General features: G+C 36.7%; 1 protein-coding gene across 1 annotated transcript; it reads left to right on the forward strand.

The window, feature by feature from the left end:
* Window positions 1-333: 333 nt before the first annotated feature.
* FAM171B (family with sequence similarity 171 member B) lies at window positions 334-15429 on the forward strand. Its single transcript, XM_015824088.1, has 7 exons — window positions 334-562; window positions 2453-2545; window positions 5580-5738; window positions 9284-9454; window positions 11077-11193; window positions 13187-13310; window positions 14089-15429. The coding sequence occupies exons 1-7, from the start codon at window positions 334-336 to the stop codon at window positions 15422-15424; spliced, it is 2229 nt and encodes a 742-aa protein (XP_015679574.1). The 3' UTR covers window positions 15425-15429.
* The last annotated feature ends 5848 nt before the right edge of the window (window positions 15430-21277 follow it).

The following is a 21277-nucleotide window of genomic DNA, read 5'->3' on the forward strand; positions in this document are numbered from 1 at the left end:
TGTGCCATAGTTCACTTCACACTTTTTCTTCCTCTCCACTTTTTCACTTGAGGGTGGAAATATGCATGAATCATCCTTATGGATATGCAAAATCAGTGCACTCTTTATGGGATATAAGTAAGAAAATGCATAGATATATTTCTCTGTAGAAGTCTCAGCAATCCAGTAATATGAATCGTGTTTTGCTTTCTCTCAAGTCGTGAAACCTGCAAATATTTTTCTAGATGTTGAAAAGTGCATCCCCAAGAAATCAAAGACCCATTCTTTTTTTAAAAAAAGTAATTAAAATAATTGAGATTGCTCTTTTCTTTTCTTTCCTTTCTTTTAGGACCTATGTTTACCCTAAAAGTGCAAGTTAATGATATAATCAGTCATCAATATCTACACCAAGCTGTTGTAGACGTCTTTGTCAACTATACTAAAACAAATTCTACTCTAACTGGAAAAAATGGAGCAGTATTGATACAGGTTCCCTATCAGCTAGGTCTGAGTTTAACCATTGTTTCTTATAAAGATGGTTATATGTTAACATCTTTACCTTGGAAAACTGGGAGAATGCCAAGTAAGTAAATAAGCTACAAGAAATATTTTCTTTAAACCAATTTTTAGGTAATTTAGGTGGCATGTACTTTTCATCTAGCCTTTACTTTCTCCGTTTTCCTCTTCCTTCTATTCATTTATCCTCTTTTTTTGTATTTGTTGTGATTCAGTTTTCATTTTTGCTGAGCAAAACAATTAATTTATTTATTTCATACTGGTCACTTATTTCTGTTTTTTTCTACATTCATCACCCTTTCAGTCTTCACCCAATTTCTTTTATTTATCATTTAACTAATCCATTCTCATTGCATTAAATTTACCTTTGTTCCTCCTAACATACCAAATCCTCACTTCCATATAATAAAATGAGTAGAAGCATGCTCTTATGCACAGACATTTGTTGTTTTAATAAAACACTCATTTCTCACAACAGACCACATGTGATATACTATCTGTGCCTTTGCACAGTTACATTTTGTCAATTTGTTTTTTCCTCTTTACTGAATGTTCTACCATGGTACAAAATTTCATGTATTTGCTCTGTTTTTTTGCCATTTATGTATAATTTGCATTCATTGGCTTTCCCAGTTTTTTGGATTTCTATTTCTTGTTGTATCATCCGGTCTAATCTTTGTTGAGGATAACTTGTGTTTTCAACTAACAGCATGGGACATTCTGCATACATAAATGGACATATATTCATTCTTCCTCCCATGGAAGAATACTAAAAGTATTCCTTATATATTTACTCATATAAAATATAAAATAGATCATGCTCAGTTTAAACTGAAAAGCTGCATTTCACAGTCTTGAGATAGATATAAAATTAGTACCAAATAATCCAGTCAAATGGTTTTTAATAATAATAATAATAATAATAACAACAACAACAACTTTATTGTCACTTTGAATGTACACCAATCGACATACATCAAAATGAAATTTTGTTACATACAGCTCTCAAAGGGTCAACCACCTGCGATATACACTCCTTGTTCGTGGCCAGCTCAAGTTTCAGAACGTCCATTTTAGTCTCTAGGGAGCGAACGATGGCAAACAGGACAGATGGAAACGTTTTACACTTAATATACTGTACACATATTAGATTACTTTTTTTAAAAATAGCACATTTAGAGATGAAATGTAAACTTACAATCCATGTTAAGTTTGTCTGTTGGGAATGTATGTATTGAAAACTCCAATTTTTTATTAAGATACATATGAATAAAAAATCTGAATATATTCTTCACCCAAAAGGTAAAGAGCCTGTCTAGCAAAATTGCAAAGAATCATGCTCAATATGACATAAAGCTTCTATTTCCTTCTCCCCAAGGCAAGAAAAAAAGGAACGCAAATCCTATCCTGATCTCTGTAAAAATCAGATTCCTACTAGTACATCTATACTCCTAAATCTTAGCTGAAGTTACCTCCATACTTTTTCCATTGTTAGTTAATGTCATACATAAAATTTTCTATACAATCAAATGTATTAAACCTGTACAAAAATCTATAAATTTCCATTATTTTTTAAAATAAAGTATGGTAAGTGTATGAGTTGATTTATAGAAAAATATTAAAAAGTGTTGAGAAACTTAGGACTTTTCTCATCCAATGATCATGCAATGAAAGTTTTATTATGAGAAAAACTTAATTTAGCAGAGCCCTGAGAAAAGTAACTTGTGTGACTCTTCTTTACCAAGCAAGAGGCATCCTTTGTCCAAAATGAAAGGTGATGATCCCCTTGTATCCGAAGTCTGCTAAATGGAATTGAACCTTTGCTTTACTTAATCAAAATCAGTATAATCATGTTTTTCAGAGGATATAGCTTTTTCTATCTATTTACTACTCTTCATGGCAACAGTGTTATAATACATACTTATGTAATAATATATTATTATTTTATCTCCCACAGTATATTCATCTGTTACACTTTCATTGTTCCCCCAAAGCCAGGCAAATATATGGCTATTTGATGATACAGTTTTAATCACTGGGAAATTATCTGGTAAGTAGCAACAGAACATACCCATGTTTGCAAACCATTTCCTCTTAAGATATAGCCACGTGCTGAAGTCGGTACGGTTTCCAGCTTGTGTTTTTAAGCAGGGGCTGCCAGCAATAGATACAAAGAGTTAGAGGCATTTTAATTATTTTATATTTTAATAAAACAACAATTGCAGACTTCTATTAAATGCTTAATTTGCTAATTCGTGTTAATGGATTTGTTGGCTGGACAGAAGATGCGGGTCTTTTCTGGCCTTATGTTGATCCTCTTGGAAGCTCAGTAATGGAGGTTAAGTTGAGAGGCAGTGACTGTTTCAAACACAAAAGAGAGAGATGACTAGAGCCTGAGAGTCCTAAGCCCTAGTCACACCCTTCTTTACCACAACATCATACGTAGTCATTTTAATGCCATTCTAGAATGGGTTCTTTTCAGCACTAAAATAGGGGTTGTATTGTTTCAGTTCAGTGGTAATCCACAATGAATGGCTTATAGAACTGTTGGCGTTCATGCCCCTGTTTTGCTCCATCTATTTGTGTTGAAGATGGAAATTGTCTTCTTGAAGGATCTCTCTCTGCTACATGTGGCAAGCAAGGAAAAAGCTGTCTGAAAGCCGCCTTCACACATTTTTATCAACACCTCTCCTTTTCCATTCCTCTATCTAATGAGGGAATGTTAATGGGTCACTGCATATAAATTAAATTAATCCAGCTTCTCCAGGTTTGCTGTCTAAAACGCAAGATGCAAAATAAGAGATATTTTGAGAAACATCTCTTGAGAAAAAAGGAACAAAGGGCTATTGTTGTTGCTGTTTTTATAACAACTGATGTTCTTTCACCTGTGTCTTGTTTGAGAAGTAAAGGTGATTTAATTAGTGCTACCTTTTCTGGGTTTTTTATTTTTTTTAAAATAATGGTGTTTTTTTTTAGTATTTACACCATATCCTAAGAGAAAAGAAAATGGACGTTGGATATTGAGAAAAACAAGATCTTGCACTTGTGTCTTCTCTGTCTAACTCAAATAATATATCCTCTTGAGTACAGCACTTAAATGCATATTATTCGTTTATTGCTTTGGAAGTATAAACATTTCTATTTTGACTAATATTACGAATCTGTCTCCTTGATTAAATAGTAATAAATAGAATTAGTTTTTTTGTTAGAGTCAAGAAGTTTAAAATTAAATAGTAATAAGGAGTTAGAAGAAAGTAATGAATTTAAAGCTAAGGGATTGAATCAAATGCAAGATTGCAAGGACAATTTTGTTCATGTTATAGTTTACACAGATAGTCCTCACATATCAACCCTTTGTTCAGTGACCTTTGGAAAGTTAATGGTAGCACTAAATAAGAACACCTATGACCAATCCTTTTAAATTGTGGTTATTTGCAGCATTCCCATGGTCGCATGATCACAGTTCAGGTTCTTGGCATTGTGCCAGCATAACACTGATTTCAACATTTGAGCAAAAAACTCAGATCTTGTGGATGTGTTTATTCATTAAAATTTATTTGCCACTTATCTCATAATGAAATGACTCTGGGCGGCTGGCAGCCTAAAACATTAAAATCATAACATACAAAGATCTCTAAATCTTTTTAATTAAAAGATGAGGGAGGGAAGGAACAAAAGGTGCAGAGGGGGGAAGGCAGGATTGCCTCTTAATTCATCAACCGCCTCCAGTGTGATGCTCCCCATTAGGGCCCCAAGCCATCTCGCAGAGCCAGGTCTTCGGGCTCCTGTGGAAGGTCAGGAGGATGGGAGCCGATCTTATCTCAGGGGTCAAGATGTTCCAAAGTCATGGCAAAGAAGGTTTTTCTCTTAGGCGCTGCCTGCCAAAATTTCTTAGCTGACGGGGCCTCCAGCATGCCTCCTGTGCTGGCGTAGGTCTGGCGGGCCAGTCCCAGTGGGGTGTGGTAGTTCCTCAGGGAACCTGGGCCCATGCCCTGCAGGGCTTCAAAGGTAATAACCAACACCTTGAATTGCTCCCAGAAGTAGACCGGTAGCCAGTGCACCTTGCAGAGCATTGGTGTGACATGGGTCATCCTAGGGACCTCAAGAACTGCCCACTCCACTGCACTCTGCGCCAGTTGAAGCTTCTGAATGCTCTTCAAGGGCAGCCTCATGTAGAGCACGTTGCAGTGGTCCAAACATGAGATGACTCCTGATCCCAGAAAAGCTTCAAATAGCACACCGACCGAAGTTGTGCAAAAGCTGTCCTAACTGTAACTGCCACCCGCTCTTTGATTAGGAGTCATGAATCCAGGGAAAAACCTCAAGTTGCAAACTGTGTCTTTCTGAGGTAGTGCAACCCCATCCAGAACTAGATAGGTGTAAAGTCCCAGATCTTGGAGCTCTATGCACCTCAAGGCCATTTGGTCTTGTCAGGGTGCCATCCTGTTGCTCCCCATATAGGATGTGTTTAGATGTGGCACTTCAGAGCGAAAAGGTCTGACATGCGGTACTGTTACGCATTAGTATTTAATGTGCTACAGGAGATTTTTTGTTACTTACAGAAAAATTGCTGGTCGCAAAGATAAAAATGAAGGAAAACAAATGTGTCAAATGAAAGCAGTAGACAATTCTTACTTTGTATTGTTTGTCTTTTATTTGCAGTTGAAAAAGGACTGGGGCAAATATTCTCTCTTGATTTTCCTGTCAAAATCTATTTCAGATTAGAATTAAAGTATAAATGATGATGGAGCATTCTGAACTGGGATTAAAGATGACAAAAACAGAACAAGAATGTTTTTGTTAGGAAGAACTTTTTTGGGGGGTTTGGTTATATTTTTAGAAAGCTCTATAAACTCTGTTTGTATCACCTTAGTAATTGGGTGCTGTATACATCATTGCTTTGTCTTTTACGATATCATCTTTTCTAATGTTAGCTTTCATGTAGCGTATTTCCAGAATATTTTCAAGTATATGTAATTGCTTGGAAAGAGTTAAAAAAATAACAAGTATTTCTTATTTGGTTATAAGATTATTTAAACAAAGCATTGCTAAATTCCTGGTTTAAAATTCTACCTATTTTTCAGATGCGAAATCTCAGCCAAGTGTTCAGTTTCCAAAATACCTAATTAAACTTCCTGTGAACCACCATATCACTAATGTAACAGCGTATCTTACAGTGCCGCAACAGTTTTTAAAAGTGGAACATTTTTTCTATACAACAGGGATTCTTTTAAATAAATCAGGTAGGTCAGACTGATCATTAATTCTTGAGGTTTTATCCTTCTTACCTCATCTTTAAAAGCTCTATGCCAGTACTTATCCCCTTATTGTGGGCCTTGAATGTAACCTTCTAGATGAGTAATGGTTGACTGAGATATTTAGCAGACATAAGGAGCCATTATCCTTGAGTCTATGAGCTGATAAAATTATGTAGTGATGGTATGCTTTATGTTACAGATGTACTGCAGTTCCAAAGCCAAAATGCCCAGCATATCCCTACTTGAAATGTTATGTTTATTTTTCATTCTAATGAAACAGATATACATCAGCAATAGGGAAAAATGATAAAGACGATAAGTGAAAAAAAAATAAACCAAAAAGAGAAGAAATGACGTTTATATTAATTTGACAGTAGATCATAGATGCATATATTATTTGAAGGAGAAATACATTTTAGGCATCTGTACTCAATATTTCTGCTGCAGAAAAAGCTAATCTATACTTTATTAATGTAGCAACATAAAGGAGGAAAATGTGAATAAAAAAACAATGTTTAATTAAAATATTCCTCAAAGTTTCTGTGGTTTGGTTGTTTTTTAAATAAATCATGTATTTGGGGGAAAAAAGATTTACCTTAGTTTTTCAGTGTTTTTGAGATAGTAACTTTAGCCAGCAGGAAAGTTTATTGCATAATTGACATGTTAATAATACTCCCCCTTTTCCCTACCATTTAAGAGAAAGTGTAGGTAGTCCTCAATTTACTACCGTCCATTTAATGATGGTTCGAAGTTACAATAAATTTTGCACATTTGAAATAACATATAGTATTGTTAAATTGCTGGTTAGTTTCTAGTTGCAATTGCAGCATTGCAACTTAAACAACAAACTTAACTTCTAAACAACCAGAACTGATACTGACTGAGGATCATGGTAGACATGTGTGGGTGGAAGCTGCTTTACCTATGGCCAATATTTTGAGAATGAGAATTTATGCTCCAAATGAAGACAAAGTTACTTTTTACAAAGAAATTATGACTAAATCAATGGACTTACCATATGAAAGTGGATATTTAATGGGAGAGTGGAATGGAGTAATTTGTCCCCGAAAGGACAGAGCCTCTGAAAAAGATATTAAAACAACCCAAGGGAAACTATCAAAAGTTCTTTTTGATGAGGTGGACAATTTAGATGCACGGAGATACAAAAACGGTGATGCAAAAAATATACTTACTTTTTTGAAAAGCACCATTTTTTTTAAAGAATTGATATGTTTTGGGTATCTAGGAATTTGGCTATGAAATGTGTGCAAATGAAAAATCAAATTGAGAGAGCCCCTACAATCCAACAATTGTAACATTAGTAGCTCTAAGAAATAGCTTGGAATTTGGAGGTAAGGTATACACATACTCTCAAAAGTTCAGTACCTTCTTCTTTGTTAAATACCTGGAAGTCATTATGAATTCATTAATGAGTATAGTAATAATGAAGTCTAGTATCAGCCATTACCTGGTAGGTCTTGGGTGGTTGAGATACATCTGTCTAGTTTTTTTCATCTGTTCCAAGCTCCAGTACAGGGAGATGAACACGGATGGAATCAGTAATACATAACTTCCCCTTTTGCATTTAAAGGACTAGCTAACAGGGTACAGTTAGGGCATTCTGTTTTTCATCTTTAGATTATATTGAAATTTCTGGTGTTTCTTTCAAATAATTTATATGTGCATTAAAATAAAAACAATTTCAATCCTAAGGGCATGCAGTAGTTTATGAATGTTTTGGTGCTGGAGGGGCATTGCCGTGTGGCTGTTATTGTCTTTCAGCTTCATGTGGCCTGATTAATTAATTACCTGCAATGCTCCCAAATAAGTGCATACAGCACAGGTGTCAAACTTGCCACGTCACGTGACGTGTTGCGAGGTATTGCAACCCTTTTTGCATTGCCGGCAATGGGGTGGGTGCGGCTTCAGTATAATGAAACCAGCAGTTTGACACCCCTAGCATACAGGGTATAGCTTTAAAATAGATTAAAGGAAGATGGCTAGTTTCTACCTCTGTTTTTGGTACCAAAGATTCATTTACTCCATTTCTGGAGTAAATGATTGAAGGCAGTTCCTTGCATTGTTTGTTATTTTCCAGATTACTTTCTATGCATACAGCTTTGCAAATTCTTTAGGGAAAAAAAAAGAGAATAGACAGCTTCCTCTTTATTTTTATATAGGTTTTTAATGTATTAACTTTTTAGTACTTTTTTCTGTTTCCTATAAAACTTGTTGAAATAACATTTTTTGATCAATAAGAAAAATAATGTCAATTAAATCAGACTTCTGATTAAATGTGTATAAGACTGTGCTGCACATAGCCCTTCATAGGGCTGGTATCAGTACATTTATTTCTGTAACTTGTTCATGTAGTATAGCCTTGTACAAAAATGGAAATAAGATTACCTCATGAAGTATCTAATACTTCTCATTGATAGCAATTGTCTGAATATGTGGAAAGCTGTTGTATCCCAGCTTAGGCAATACTGAGGTAGATGTAAGACGGATTCGTTATTCTTTGATAGTATCAAATGACCTCCCATGCAAAAGTCACTGTTCATAATAACCTTGCACGATTGGCTTAGGTCATTTGGCTTGAAAGGAGTATCAGATCAATAAATTCAATCAAGGTGAGCCAATTTACAGTACTGCTTGCTTGGCTTGAATGCCTCCAGAGATAAAACTCTCTACAAATCAGAACTGGTGCTTGGTCCCTTTTGCTGTATCAATCCATTGGCAAGTATTCACATGCCAATGTTCCTTGAAAAATAGAAATTACACTTGCCAAAGCCTTCCTGGGTGGTGAATGGGATCTGTCACTTCTTAATCTCTCTCTTGGATTGGGTGTCATTCTAAAACATGCTTTGATATTTAATTACGAGCAGTTGGAAATGTAACTGCTTTTCTGTTTTTATCTCCATCTGGTGGTTAAGTTCGATATTGCCCACATTTCTAAACTCAAATGAAATGAAGCTCATGAGAGCATATGTTTATTTTTATTTTAGTGGGCTAATTTTACCTCCAATCTAATTTGACAATCAGATAATTAGAAAAATACAGGTGAAAGGAAAAGGGGGGTTGCTCAGCAGAAAATAAGCTATAGAGGAGGATGACCATCTGCTTTTTTTCAAAAAAGATACTAAAATCTTGACAGTACTCATTCTGTTTTTAAATTCACACATGATTACTTTAATCAACAACTACGGTAAATGTCACCTTTTTTTTTACAGTCATAACAATCCATGTATGTATCTGTTGATTGGAATGTAACAAAACATTAAATAAAACAAAGCTAGCATTTCCAGTATGCAGTATGCAGAAGCACTTTTGCCTCTATTCCAGGAGTGGGATATTCCCGGGTTCAGATTAAATAGCTATAATAGTAGTTTGACAGGAGCCCATAGGAGATGGGGAAAAAAACAACCTCTATGACTTGGAAATAGCACTCATTTTATGAAGCTGCCTCAAAACTATTATATGTTCCCATTATCAGGAAAAGTAAGTTAACACCACCTTTTCTGTATGTTTAGGTTTCAAAAGTATTGAATTGACCCCCCTTGCTGCAATATGCGTAAAGGTATTTTCAGGTGGGAAAGAACTGCAAGTGGATGGCTCCATTCAGCTCACCTTACCTCTTCTGCCTACAAGTGAGGTAAAAGCAGGGGAACCTATCTCAGCCTGGACTTTTGATATGAAAACTGGTGAGTGCTTTCTTATAGCCAAATAGTATTGCTTATGATTGGAAGAAAGCTTAGTTTTTGTCAGCTTCCTTTATTTGTAAAAATAAAAATAAAAAAATCCCAATTGAGATTATTCTAAATATGCTTTCTTAGATGCAAATCCAGCTGATCCAGGATGCTTATTTCCAGTTTTTGAGTACAGGTTCCAGTCTACAGATAGTCCTCAGTTTATGTCTCTTCATTCAGTGACTATTCAAAGCAGTGGCAGAGTTGAAAAAAATAAACATACGACCTTTTTTTCAAGTTGTACCCGTTGCGGCATCCCCACAGCCTTGTGATTGCAATCTGGCCACTCTGGTATCCAACTTAACAATTATGATGTTGTAGTGAGGGATGTCATGTGATCACCATTTGTGATCTTCCTGGTCAGTTTCTCACAAACAAAGAGGAAGCCAGCAGGGAAAGTTACAGGTTCCCCAGTAACAAGCTCTCACCACTTTTTTTTTTTTGGGGGGGGGGGAGAAGTCCATTGTGGAGTACCAGATCCCAGGGATCATAGTCTGTAGCACCTCCTGCCCAACTGCAGCACAATCCCGCCTGCCTGAAGCCTCTCCCTGCCCTCCCACACCGACCTACCTGAGGCCCCCTGAGACCTGTCCAAGCTCCCTAGCATCCATCTATAGCACTTTCCACTTACCCGCAGCATCCATACCCCCCTCCACACTCTGTCTCCGCCTGCTCCTTGGAGGACCGGCCTAGTGGTTGCAGCGCTCGGACCCACCTGTGTTGCGTGGGCTGTGGACTCCCAGCTGCCTTTTGGGGATGGCTCCATGCCCTTCCTGTACACCAGGGCCATCGCAGATGGGGCGGCAGGTGGGAGGTTCCTGTATGTGCAGTGGAGTTGGAGGATGAGTTTGGAGGGCAGGAGCCAAGTGCAGGGGCCGCGGTGTGGCATTACCCCTACCCTGCCACTTGCCTCGCCTCACCAGCACGCGCACAGGTGGCAAGCACGTGGGGGCCAACAATGTCAGGCAGCAGAGGGCCTTGTGTTTGACATGTCTGAGCTAAGGTCTACATTTTAATAATAAATGCTTAGCTGCTTTGAGGCATAACTTGGAATATAGGTTTATATGATCCTAATTTATGATCCTAATTGAGCCTGAAATTATGATTGTAAATCATTGTGGCCATAAGTGGAGACACCCATGTGATCAGAAGCAATTTTCCAGCCTTTTTTGCGGTGGTTTGTTAAGCAAATACTATAGCCGTAAAGCAAACCCATTCATTTGAAACCGGCAAAAAAGAGTCACGTGACCATGCGACCTGTCATAAAACTGGCCTGCCTGAGACATGATCATGTGATGCCCAGGGGTACTATATAGGGCTATCCTAACTTTGTATAGTGGTAGACCCACTTGTTTTTAAATGAGGCCTACCTTGTTCTAGGTATTAAAGATAGAGCAGTACATCTTTAACTACTTTTAGAAAAACAATGCTGGACTAGATGGATCTGCCTCTAATACATTTATTATGAGTATGTAATTATGAGTATAAAAGAGTTGCCTAAAGTTTGATTTATCCATTTTTAGTTGAAAGTCTGAAAGAATACATCTCTCTCTTTTTTTTTTTTTTTGTCTTACCAGGTGCTTGGATTAACCGTGGCCTGGGAATGGTAAAGAACATGGATGATCACTTAGTATGGACATATACTGCTGCAAGTCTGGGATATTGGATAGCAGCCCCATTGCCTGGAACTAGAGGTAAACTGGGAAAATGGAAAATATTTTATGTCTGTCTTAATTTTTATTACTTTCACAAAGTCAGCACACAAGACATAGAACTCTTCCCAAATTTAATTGGGATGATGAGATTTATCTCTTGTTTATGTTGAAGGTGGAGTTTCTTTAGGCTTATGAAATAAGACTTTGGGTCATAATAAATTGGGGTCTTGTAATATCTTAAATGATATCGAAGTAAGTGCAATTAGGTATTACAAGATATGCACAGATTTATATTAGTAAACATCTAGCACACATGATAATTCAGTTCCTAACAAGAGCCTAGGAAAGAGTTCCTAGAGCAGGGGTCTTCAAACTTGGCCCTTTTATGACTTGTGGACTTCCAACTCCCAGAATTCCTCAGCCAGGGTGCCTGGCTGAGGAATTCTGGGAGTTGAAGTCCACAAGTCATAAAAGGGCCAAGTTTGAAGACCCCTGTCCTAGTGCAATTAGAGTACATGTTGTAAAATCTAATAAGCACGAGGGGACATTAGCTTCACTCCCACATGCAGTCTACTCAGGTTGGATATTAAATTTTTGCTTGAACATGAATTTAAACCTTCGGCAGGGAGGACAAGTGCATGTGCTTACAGTATGCCTTACTTGTGTAGTATGATCCAGATCTATGTATCTTGTTGGATTAATGCTCTCTCTATATAGGTAGTCCTTTGGTAACAACCACTCATTCAGCAAGGTTTAAAGTTATGACAGTGCTGATTCAGAGGGATTTACAGCCATTCCTTGGCGTTCCAGCCGTTGTAGCATCCCCACAGTCACATGATTGTAGTCTGGGTGCCCGCTGTCTGGCTTGCAATTATGACATTGCAGTGAGCCCACAGTCACATAATCATGATTTCTGACATTCCCTGCTGGTTTCCCCACAAGCAAAGTCAATGGGAAAGCCATCAGGTGTCAAATCATTCCTGCTCCCACTGCTCCTGCTTCCACCAGCTTGCTTTCTATAATACCTGCCTGTGGCACCTCTCACCCAATGTGGCACCCGTACCCCCATGTGTGCTCTGTAACACCCAACTGTGGCACCTGCCCATGTGCAGGCCTAGGTGTTCACCTGTACTCCATAGTGCCTCCCAGCAGTGCCCCCCATTGAACCTACACACCTGCCTCCCTTCCCTAGTATTTGCCTGTTCATAGCTCTCACCTGCAGCTCTCACCCACTGGCTTCTTTGCCTCGAACTCCCACCTCTTCCTGCTTAACAATCTGTGGGGTCTTAAAGGCACAACAGCAGCCAAATTCTTATCCCAATTGCTGCTGTAACCCGCGAACTACTTGTAGGTATATTGCTTGAATGATTTTGACTGAGGTGGAACCCACATCAGTATAGACTTGCAGTGTTTCTCAACCTTGGCAACTTTACGATGTGTGGACTTCAACTCCCAGAATTTTGGGAGTTGAAGTCCACACATCGTAAAGTTGCCAAGATTGAGAAACACTGGTAGAGACAATGAATGAAACTGATCTCAGGGCCTTCTGGGTACTATTGCGTACCATGGTGGCACAGTGGTTAGAATGCAGCATTGCAGGCTACTTCTGCTGAGTGCTGGCTGCCTGCAGTTTGGCAGTTCGATTCTCACCAGCTCAAGGTAGACTCAGCCTTCCATCCTTCCGAGGTTGGTAAAAGGAGGACCCAGATTGTTGGGGGCAAGATGCTGGCTCTATAAATCACTTAGAGGGGGCTATAAAGTACTGTGAAGCAGTATAAAAGTCTAAGTGCTTTGCTATTAAACTGCTTCTATAATAAATAAATTGTGGACCTCATGCTCCCTGATGTGAACCTCTCTCTATTCCGTCTTTGCTGGAGGCTTGCATCCATGTCTCCTTGTATGCTGAACGATCCAGCGTCAGAAGAACAGTCAGGAAAGATAGGAATGCTTTCTGTGCTAGTACAAAACCAGTAACTTTTATTATCCTCTCTTCGTCTCTCCCTGCATCTCCTTTCTCTGATTAAAAACACAGATTCCATTATTACAACGGTTACTAAAGATATCTCTGCCTACCACACAGTATTCCTCACAGCGATATTAGGAGGCACCGTCACCATCATTGCTGGGTTCTTTGCACTTCTGCTTTGCTATTGTGGGTAAGATGGAAAATGATGGTAATGCATTTTTTTTGCCATAACCAATGACAGTATGCACTGTTTGAAAGCATAGGATTAGTGCTCAGGTTGATTCGTTTTTGAAAGATAATTGATTTTCAATTTAATGCCCACTTTCTATGCCTAAAGGAAATGCTAATTTGTCCTAAGCGTTCCGTAACACTCTTCTTTGATACCGGTTTTGAAGCTAAGGAATCTTGCTGAATGTATAATTAAATAGAGATAGATAGATAGATAGATAGATAGATAGATAGATAGATAGATAGATAGATAGATAGATAGATAGATAGATAGATAGATAGATAGATAGATAGATTGATTGATTGATTGATTGATTGATTGAAAGATGCTACAGTATATCCGTGCTCATTATCTTCCCTTTTGTCTCGCTTGCTCTATTCCTCTATCTTTTTCCTCTGCCTAGAAATGGAGATAGCTAGCTAGATAACTAGATAACTAGATAGATAGATAGATAGATAGATAGATAGATAGATAGATAGATAGATAGATAGATAGATTGATTGATTGATTGATTGATTGATTGATTTAGTGGTGGTGCTAGTCTGCTTCAAAGATAGGTAGGTACATATGATTTGGTAAAATCCAAAACTAAGTGCATGTTTTCTTCCTTTACAATATAGATAAGTTTATAAATTACATAAATAAACAAACCTAGTGGTGTTAGACTATTACTAATTGCATAGATATACATTAAAGCGTAGTTTTAATATTTCTTTTTTTATTTTGCTTCTTTTTTTAGGGATAAATGTGGTCGTCCAAAAAAGAGAAAGAAAAGTCCAACTAAACCAGACATTTTAAAAAAAGACCAAACAACTTCAACGACTCACATGAATCATATCGGTGGAGCCAAAGGATCTTTGAAGCCAGAGGACAAATCTAGATTGTATTCACCCAAAGTAGCATCTTACAGCCCCCAGAGACGGGTTTCAGCTGAAGGTGAGGAGAGGAAAGCCCAAGACAATTTTAAAGTTTACACAGAAGGTACTCCGTACCAATTCTCTGGTAAAAATCTCCAGTGTAGGAGCTCACCCCAGTCCTTGGAAGTTAAAACAGATTTGAGACACCTTCCGCCAGTGAAACACCTCAGTGGAAGTCTTCCCCCTTCCCAAAATGCACAAGAGCAGAATCAGTATCTCCCAATGACCGAGGAGATTTATGGGCTCTCTTCACTCCCAGAACAATTAATGCATCTCTATAGCCAGCCTGCTGCTATGCTTCAAACATCTGAGCTATTTCACTCCCAAGAGCAATTGCATGCTGCAAAGTCAGCTACTTTACCAAGAAAAGGACAGTTAGTCTACACCCCTGTGATGGAGAGTATGAGTCACGAAAATTATACCCAGACATTGCCCAAAATGCCAATGCACGTTCTCTTGCAGGAACCAACTTCCAGAGATGAAACAGTTGCTATAGATAGGCAACAAGGCTTGTCCCCTCAGACTGCCAACTGGGGCCGCTACACTAGTAGCTTGCTGGAGTCGGTTTCTGTCCCAGGAACGTTAAATGAAGCTGTGGTGATGACACCATTTTCATCAGAACTTCAGGGCATTTCGGAGCAAACCTTACTGGAGCTTTCCAAAGGAAAACAGTGTCCACATCCAAGAGCATGGTTTGTGTCATTAGATGGCAAACCAATAGCTCAAGTGAGGCATTCATTCATTGATCTGAAGAAGGGCAGGAAGACTGAGAGCAATGATACTAGCTTAGACTCAGGTGTGGACATGAATGAGCATAACCCAAGTCGAAAATTGGAGAGAGAGAAAACCTTTATTAAAAGCACGCAGCATTCTAAGATACTTTACCTAGAAGACTTGGATCTGAGTACCAGTGAATGTGGGACCAGGGTTTCAACCCCTGAGGATCAAGCTGTGAAGCATATGCCAGAAGGAGATAATGACCCCATCATAAAGCAAGAGCTCCTGGAAGAGATGCCAAGAAGAAAAAGCAAGGCAAAAAAGCATGAGGCCAGCCCTCCCCCTGGGAAGAAACAGGGAAGACCACGTCTAACTAAGACAGAAAGCAAAACAAATATCTGGAAAAAGAGAGAGGAGAGACCACTCATTCCAATAAATTAACATTACAGTGATGTCTATCTTCTGATTGTTTCATGTCCTGTAGATAGTACCTCCTCTGTCATTTTATTTGTAAATTTGCACTGGTCATCTTCAGTAGGGCAGTCAGATTTAGGTGACATTGCTTTTTTAAGACACGGAGCAGCTTACACCTTTATAAGGAGTATTGTTTTCTGAAAACCAGCTCATCTTGCTTTCAACAGTTGTTATAATTTCAGGACTTTAGTAAAACTATACCTGAAAAATTATTCTGTGGTGTATCTGCAAAGACATATATGCTTTCTCTAAAAGACACCAGTATGGTATCTCATTTAACTGCTTTGAAATTAGACAACTGGCAAGGAAGACGGTTTGTTGATCAAATTGTGTTGGTTTAGGGAAAAAAGCATACGTAGATAACAAGTGTTTGTTATTTTTGCAACTATAGTGTCTGATAATGGACATTGTCATAATATGGTTTGGTATTGGGTAGTATGGTATTTTTCATCTAAATGCTGATAGGAGATCTTTTTATTTCGTATCTAACATAACATCCTGCCTCACCGTAATTCCTATATAGCTTTTTCTGGTGGGGGAGGGAAAATTAAGGACTTGTTATCCAGAAGGTATTTCCAGTGTGAAGACTTCTGCCATTCCAATTTGTATTGAGCCAAATTGTGCTCCATTTTTAGGATAGCTGGATTTATATTATTGTAACAAAGGCAGAGTTTGGCCCTTTATGCCCACAATGTGTGCCATTGTAAACATGGCCAAAAAGATGCCTTTTTAGATATTTCCACCAGAAACAGCATTCTGTACTAGCCTTAAAAAGACAAAAGAAATGCGGTATTAACTTGATAATGTGCCTCCCTTTTCAGCTAGCTTTGTCATAAGTCATGAAAGTCAATTGTTGCTTATGAACTGTTGAAATCTGTTGGAATTAAATTTAGCCATATGTATAATTTGTTAATGAAAAAATGGGGATGGTGGGACCTCTTTGTTATACCCAAATTTTCTAATCTGAGAGTAAATCTCTAAGGCAGACAAAATAAAGGGGAACGCCATAGTTTCATAGTATGCAAAATGGAAAATTTTGGAAAGTTCCCTGGAGAAGGATCCCAACATGTATAGATAAGCCTTTCTTAATGAAAGTTATATGGATTTTGGAATCTACATGGAGACCTCTGAAATAAACATATTATAGCCCTAAATATAGTTACTTGGAAATAGGTTCTGTTGATTTCAGTGGAACTTGTTTCACATAAAAGCATCCACAATTAAAAGCTAAAAATGCATACATCTCTACCTGAAATTACAAGACATTTACATTTGATGAGTTAGGAGATACTTTTAAGTAGAAGAATTGGTGTAAAAATGGGAGGTGAACATATTTGGGGATGGAAGAAGGACTTAACAAATAGGCATTAGAATGGCCAAATGTTAAATGGCACTAGCCATTTCTGCAAATAGGGCAAAAATAAAATTTCATGCCTGACAATTGTACATTATGTCTTTGTACTAAACATAGGAAGTGTATTTTATCAACTGACTTACCATTCACTAGAAGTACCTAACATGTGTCCTAACTAGATTGTGCACTATAAACATGTTCAGGGACTATCAGTTGGGGCTTCTGTATATATATTGAACGGAAACTGGGATTTGGCCTGTAGGGCAACAGCCATCCTTAGGCATAGAATTCATTATAAGAGTTAAAACACTGATTATATGAAGAATTGATTGTATGAAATATAAAAGAAAGCACTATAGAAGAAAGAAATGTACACAAATGTTCATTTGTTTTTTGAATAATAAATGTGTTGCTGATCATTCATTTTTGGCTAAGAGAAAAATAGATATCCCTATGTGAATTATCTTGCTAGAGAATCCTGTTAACCAAAGTATTTTTCCAGCATTTTGATTTTTGCAATCAGCTAGAAAATCTAATGATACTAATTTTGTTATCAGAAAGTTCCTCAAGTCAAAGTAAAATTAAACATGCAAACTAGGGGCTTTTCTTGTGTCCTTTTCCATTCATCATCTCACCATCATTTGAGGACTGGCTCATTTTTATTACAGTAAGGCTGTAGCCTTTGAAATCATGGTTGAAGCGTTAGCCACCCTACTTTTTCAGTTCAAAACTCATTTGTCTCCTTCATATCAAAATAAATACAAAATCTGGATATCAGGAACTATAGGTTCATGGTGGACAGGTGGCACAGAAATCAAGCTCCAACTTATAGCAAGTCTTTCTAAGCGTGAACAGAAAATACCCTACCTTCCTAAATATCTAACATTAAATGTTAGAAGCTTCAGATTTATTAACTGACAGAGAATCACTTTTAATTATATATGATCAGAAAAAAAATCTATTAGTACTCTTGAGTTATCTTTTTAATATTTCCATAGAGCTCTTTTGTTCTGAAACAATATAGAGAAATGAATTATATAATTAATAAAAAAGGCCTTCATAAATTTGTTACTATGGTTGGAAGGATAGTAACATTTTAATCAAAATCAAAGATTTGCCCAAACAAAAATGGAGTAGTACTGAATGACACAACTTTTATTGAAAGGTTAATAGTATGGAACTGCACAATTACCTATGTTTTGGGTTTGCTTTTCTTAAAAAAAAAAGTGAGAAAAAATGGAACTTCAAAAGGCACAATGATACAGAAAGAATGGATTTTGAGTAAAATATTCTAGTTGGTTTGTCTTAATTTATGAGATTTGAATTTCTACTTATTTGCAGGCCATTTGTGTATGAACTGATGGGAAAGAGATAAACAGATCCCCCAAGGATTTGGATCACTTTTACTGGACTAGTGTAATAATGCATACCATAATCTGCAGTAGTGGATTTTTAAAATGAAAATATGTATGTGCTTACAGAACATATGAGACAAGATGGACATTTTCTTCAGTTTGGAGATAAATGGAGCCAATACTAATTGGCTGCCTAGAGATGATAAGCTCATTTGTTATCCTGTTCTTGCATTGAATCCTACAATAGTAGTATATCCAAAGGTGGTGTTTTTTTTTAAAAAAATACTATTTACATTTTATATTCAAACGTTTTACTGTCTCATCTGCAGCTTGGTGATACAGATCAGAAAAATCTCTCTCTTTAATTGTTCACTACATTATTGGTTCTTACCAGAGTGTGCATGAAACGGTAAGACTAATATTTCAGATTTAATCTAAGCACAAATGTCTCTCTGGGTATGTGGGAGATATATTAATGATTTAAATATAATGTAACTAAAAATATTTTTGGAAGTCAGTTTCAGAAAATAAGTGCATTTCCCTTCATATGTGACACATGCACTGAAATAGTACCAGACATTTTAAGCATTTTGGAATATTAAATAATTTTCAAACAAAAATGTTTTTGCCATTTTATATTTTAACAGCACTGATAGAATTATGCCTGGTAAATTTTTGATGGTATTGTTCCCCTTAATTCCTAATCAGTATTTCTGAAATAATTGATTTTTAGCATTTTGTATCAATTAGTTGTATTGGCTGAAATTTAAACTAATTTTGAAAATTACAAAAAAGTATTGTCAAATAATTGTACATTTCCCAATTGTAATACACTGTTCTTTAAAATATACTGGTGTGTAATTCTTCAGCGTATATAGATTTTTTTGTGGGTTTTTTTAAAAAATGTATTTCTATGTCATATTGGTTCAGCTTTACTGTATTGCATGCATGTTAACAGAGCAGTTCTATGCATGCTTATTCAGAAGGAAATTCTTTATAGTTGAATGGAATTTCCTACTAAATAAGTAAATATACATATGCTTACAATCTTAAGAGTATAGTTTGTATTGGGAATCCAATTTTGTGGCTAGAACAATATCTGGAAATAGACATGGAAACAGTCACCACTGAAATTAGCCCCTTATGGCATCTATTATTAAAAGTTGAGATATTCTCTAATAGAGGAACTGCTGAATATTCAGCAATTCAAACCCCATGTGATATTCAGCAATGTTATTTAGATAAATTTAGACTCTGGATTTACAAAATTGGCCATTAAGATCACAACATCATTTAGGTCAGTCTTGCTGCATTGGGCCCACCTGTTCATCCTGCCAAGTAGAGGCCTGAAATTTGCCCCTCTTGCTATCATTCAGTGCAATTATTTTTACCCACCACTAAAGCAGGCAGCCCATTTTCCATTGTTGCTGTTTCAGAGACTAGCTTGATACTTTCTCACACATGTGCTGTGCCACTTTCATATTGCCCTAGTGCTTTGTGTTAAGGGAAAGAAATGCAGAGTGGTTTCTTTCAAAAGAAGCTCACAGTACTAATTAAGACTAGTCACTGAATCATGTAAAGTTGATAATCTAATCCACTGCAGAAATAGGAGCCCGGCTCTTGCCAAGATACTAGTCTTTACTTACTAGATTTATGTTGTAAATAATAAGGACTCTTTTCTCACAGCATATTTTAAATTTGTTTTATGGTTTATTAGTGTTGATCCTTTTCATTTTATTTTTACATTTTCCTACCAGTAGCAGCTGTTCATGTCTGTGCAACTACTGCAGTGCCAATGGATTGTCTATAACTTAAAATTTATAAGACACTGCTAAGTTTAATTAAAAAAAAATCTTACCAATAACCTTGTGATTCTTGATTGTTTTTAAAAAAACAAATTGATTATTGCGTCTCACGGAGTATGTGTTACAGCCATTCACTGCATGGCTATACAAGTGAATACCAGTTATCAGGGACTCTTGAAAGGAACAGCTTGCAGAAATTGTTAAGATGCCATGCTTCAAGAAGTGAGCTAGGCAACATTACATAATACCTGGAGGTGCTGCTTCTTCAGAATGACAAGCTTGGTAATACTGAATAATCTTAGGTTTAAAGGGTTGTGACAGGCTTGACAGTCATGCATGGTGAACCCATTATATTGAGAGTTGGAAATCTAGTCATTGTTGATCCATATGGATGTTCTAGTATTAATTATAATCTTGATTAGAAGATCAGCTCATGACATGAAATGGCACATATGAATGACTGGTTCAAGTATCCCCATTATTTTACTCTTTGTTCTATCATTGTTCAATGATCATGGTGACTTTGCAATTCTCTATGTACACCCTGAACATATATGGTATTTTCTCCATAAAAGAAAATATCTCTTTGAATATAGCATATGGTTCTTAAATGTGCATAGGTTACTAGTGCATCAGTTCAAATCCAACATTCTGATTTTCACCCATATTCTGAGGTTTTTTTAAAAAACCATCCCAAATATTAAATTTAGTAATGACAGCACTTGAGCGATCCAAAATATGTACAGCTCTTTATTAACATGAATTGAAAAAAGTAACAGGATAATACTTAGGGACTTTTACACAACTCAAGATTGGAATATGACAATGGAACAACAACTAGTGGCTTTTCTGCAAACAGGGAAAATATTTTTCCCAAGAATTCCAATCAAGTTCCTATATACAGGGATGTTTATATTTCTGTGTACCAGTTTTCTGTATTTTTAACATATTAATATGGGTGGCAGTTTTGTAAAACATTTGTTCCAGTTTGTAGACCATTGAAATTGTACATCCAAATTGTTTGGTCTATGTTTTGCTATACCTGCTATTTATTGTTCATATTATAAAAGCAATATTTTCTATTACATTAATTTGCTGGTTTATACTAGGGTTACCATTCATAATTAAAACATTTTTACAATGCCATTACAAGAGCAATTTATCTCTTTGTAGGAGATTCCACTTCTATCAGCAAGAAAGAGTAAATGTTTTTATTAATCATCTCTTTATCTCCTGAGGGACATAAACACTGAAGATGCTAATAAGTATAAACTTGGTTTAGATTAACATTATTAGTCATTTAAAG

The sequence above is a fragment of the Protobothrops mucrosquamatus genome, unplaced genomic scaffold (genome assembly GCF_001527695.2).
Source record: "Protobothrops mucrosquamatus isolate PMUCROS unplaced genomic scaffold, P.Mucros_1.0 scaffold_184, whole genome shotgun sequence".
Lineage (NCBI taxonomy): Eukaryota > Metazoa > Chordata > Lepidosauria > Squamata > Viperidae > Protobothrops > Protobothrops mucrosquamatus.

Coding starts and splice junctions, on each gene's coding strand:
- FAM171B (XM_015824088.1), top strand. CDS start 334: ATGTTTACCCTAAAAGTGCAAGTTAATGATATAATCAGTCATCAATAT. Junction 9,455..11,076: donor GACTTTTGATATGAAAACTG/GTGAGTGCTTTC, acceptor TTGTCTTACCAG/GTGCTTGGATTAACCGTGGC. Junction 13,311..14,088: donor CTTCTGCTTTGCTATTGTGG/GTAAGATGGAAA, acceptor TTCTTTTTTTAG/GGATAAATGTGGTCGTCCAA.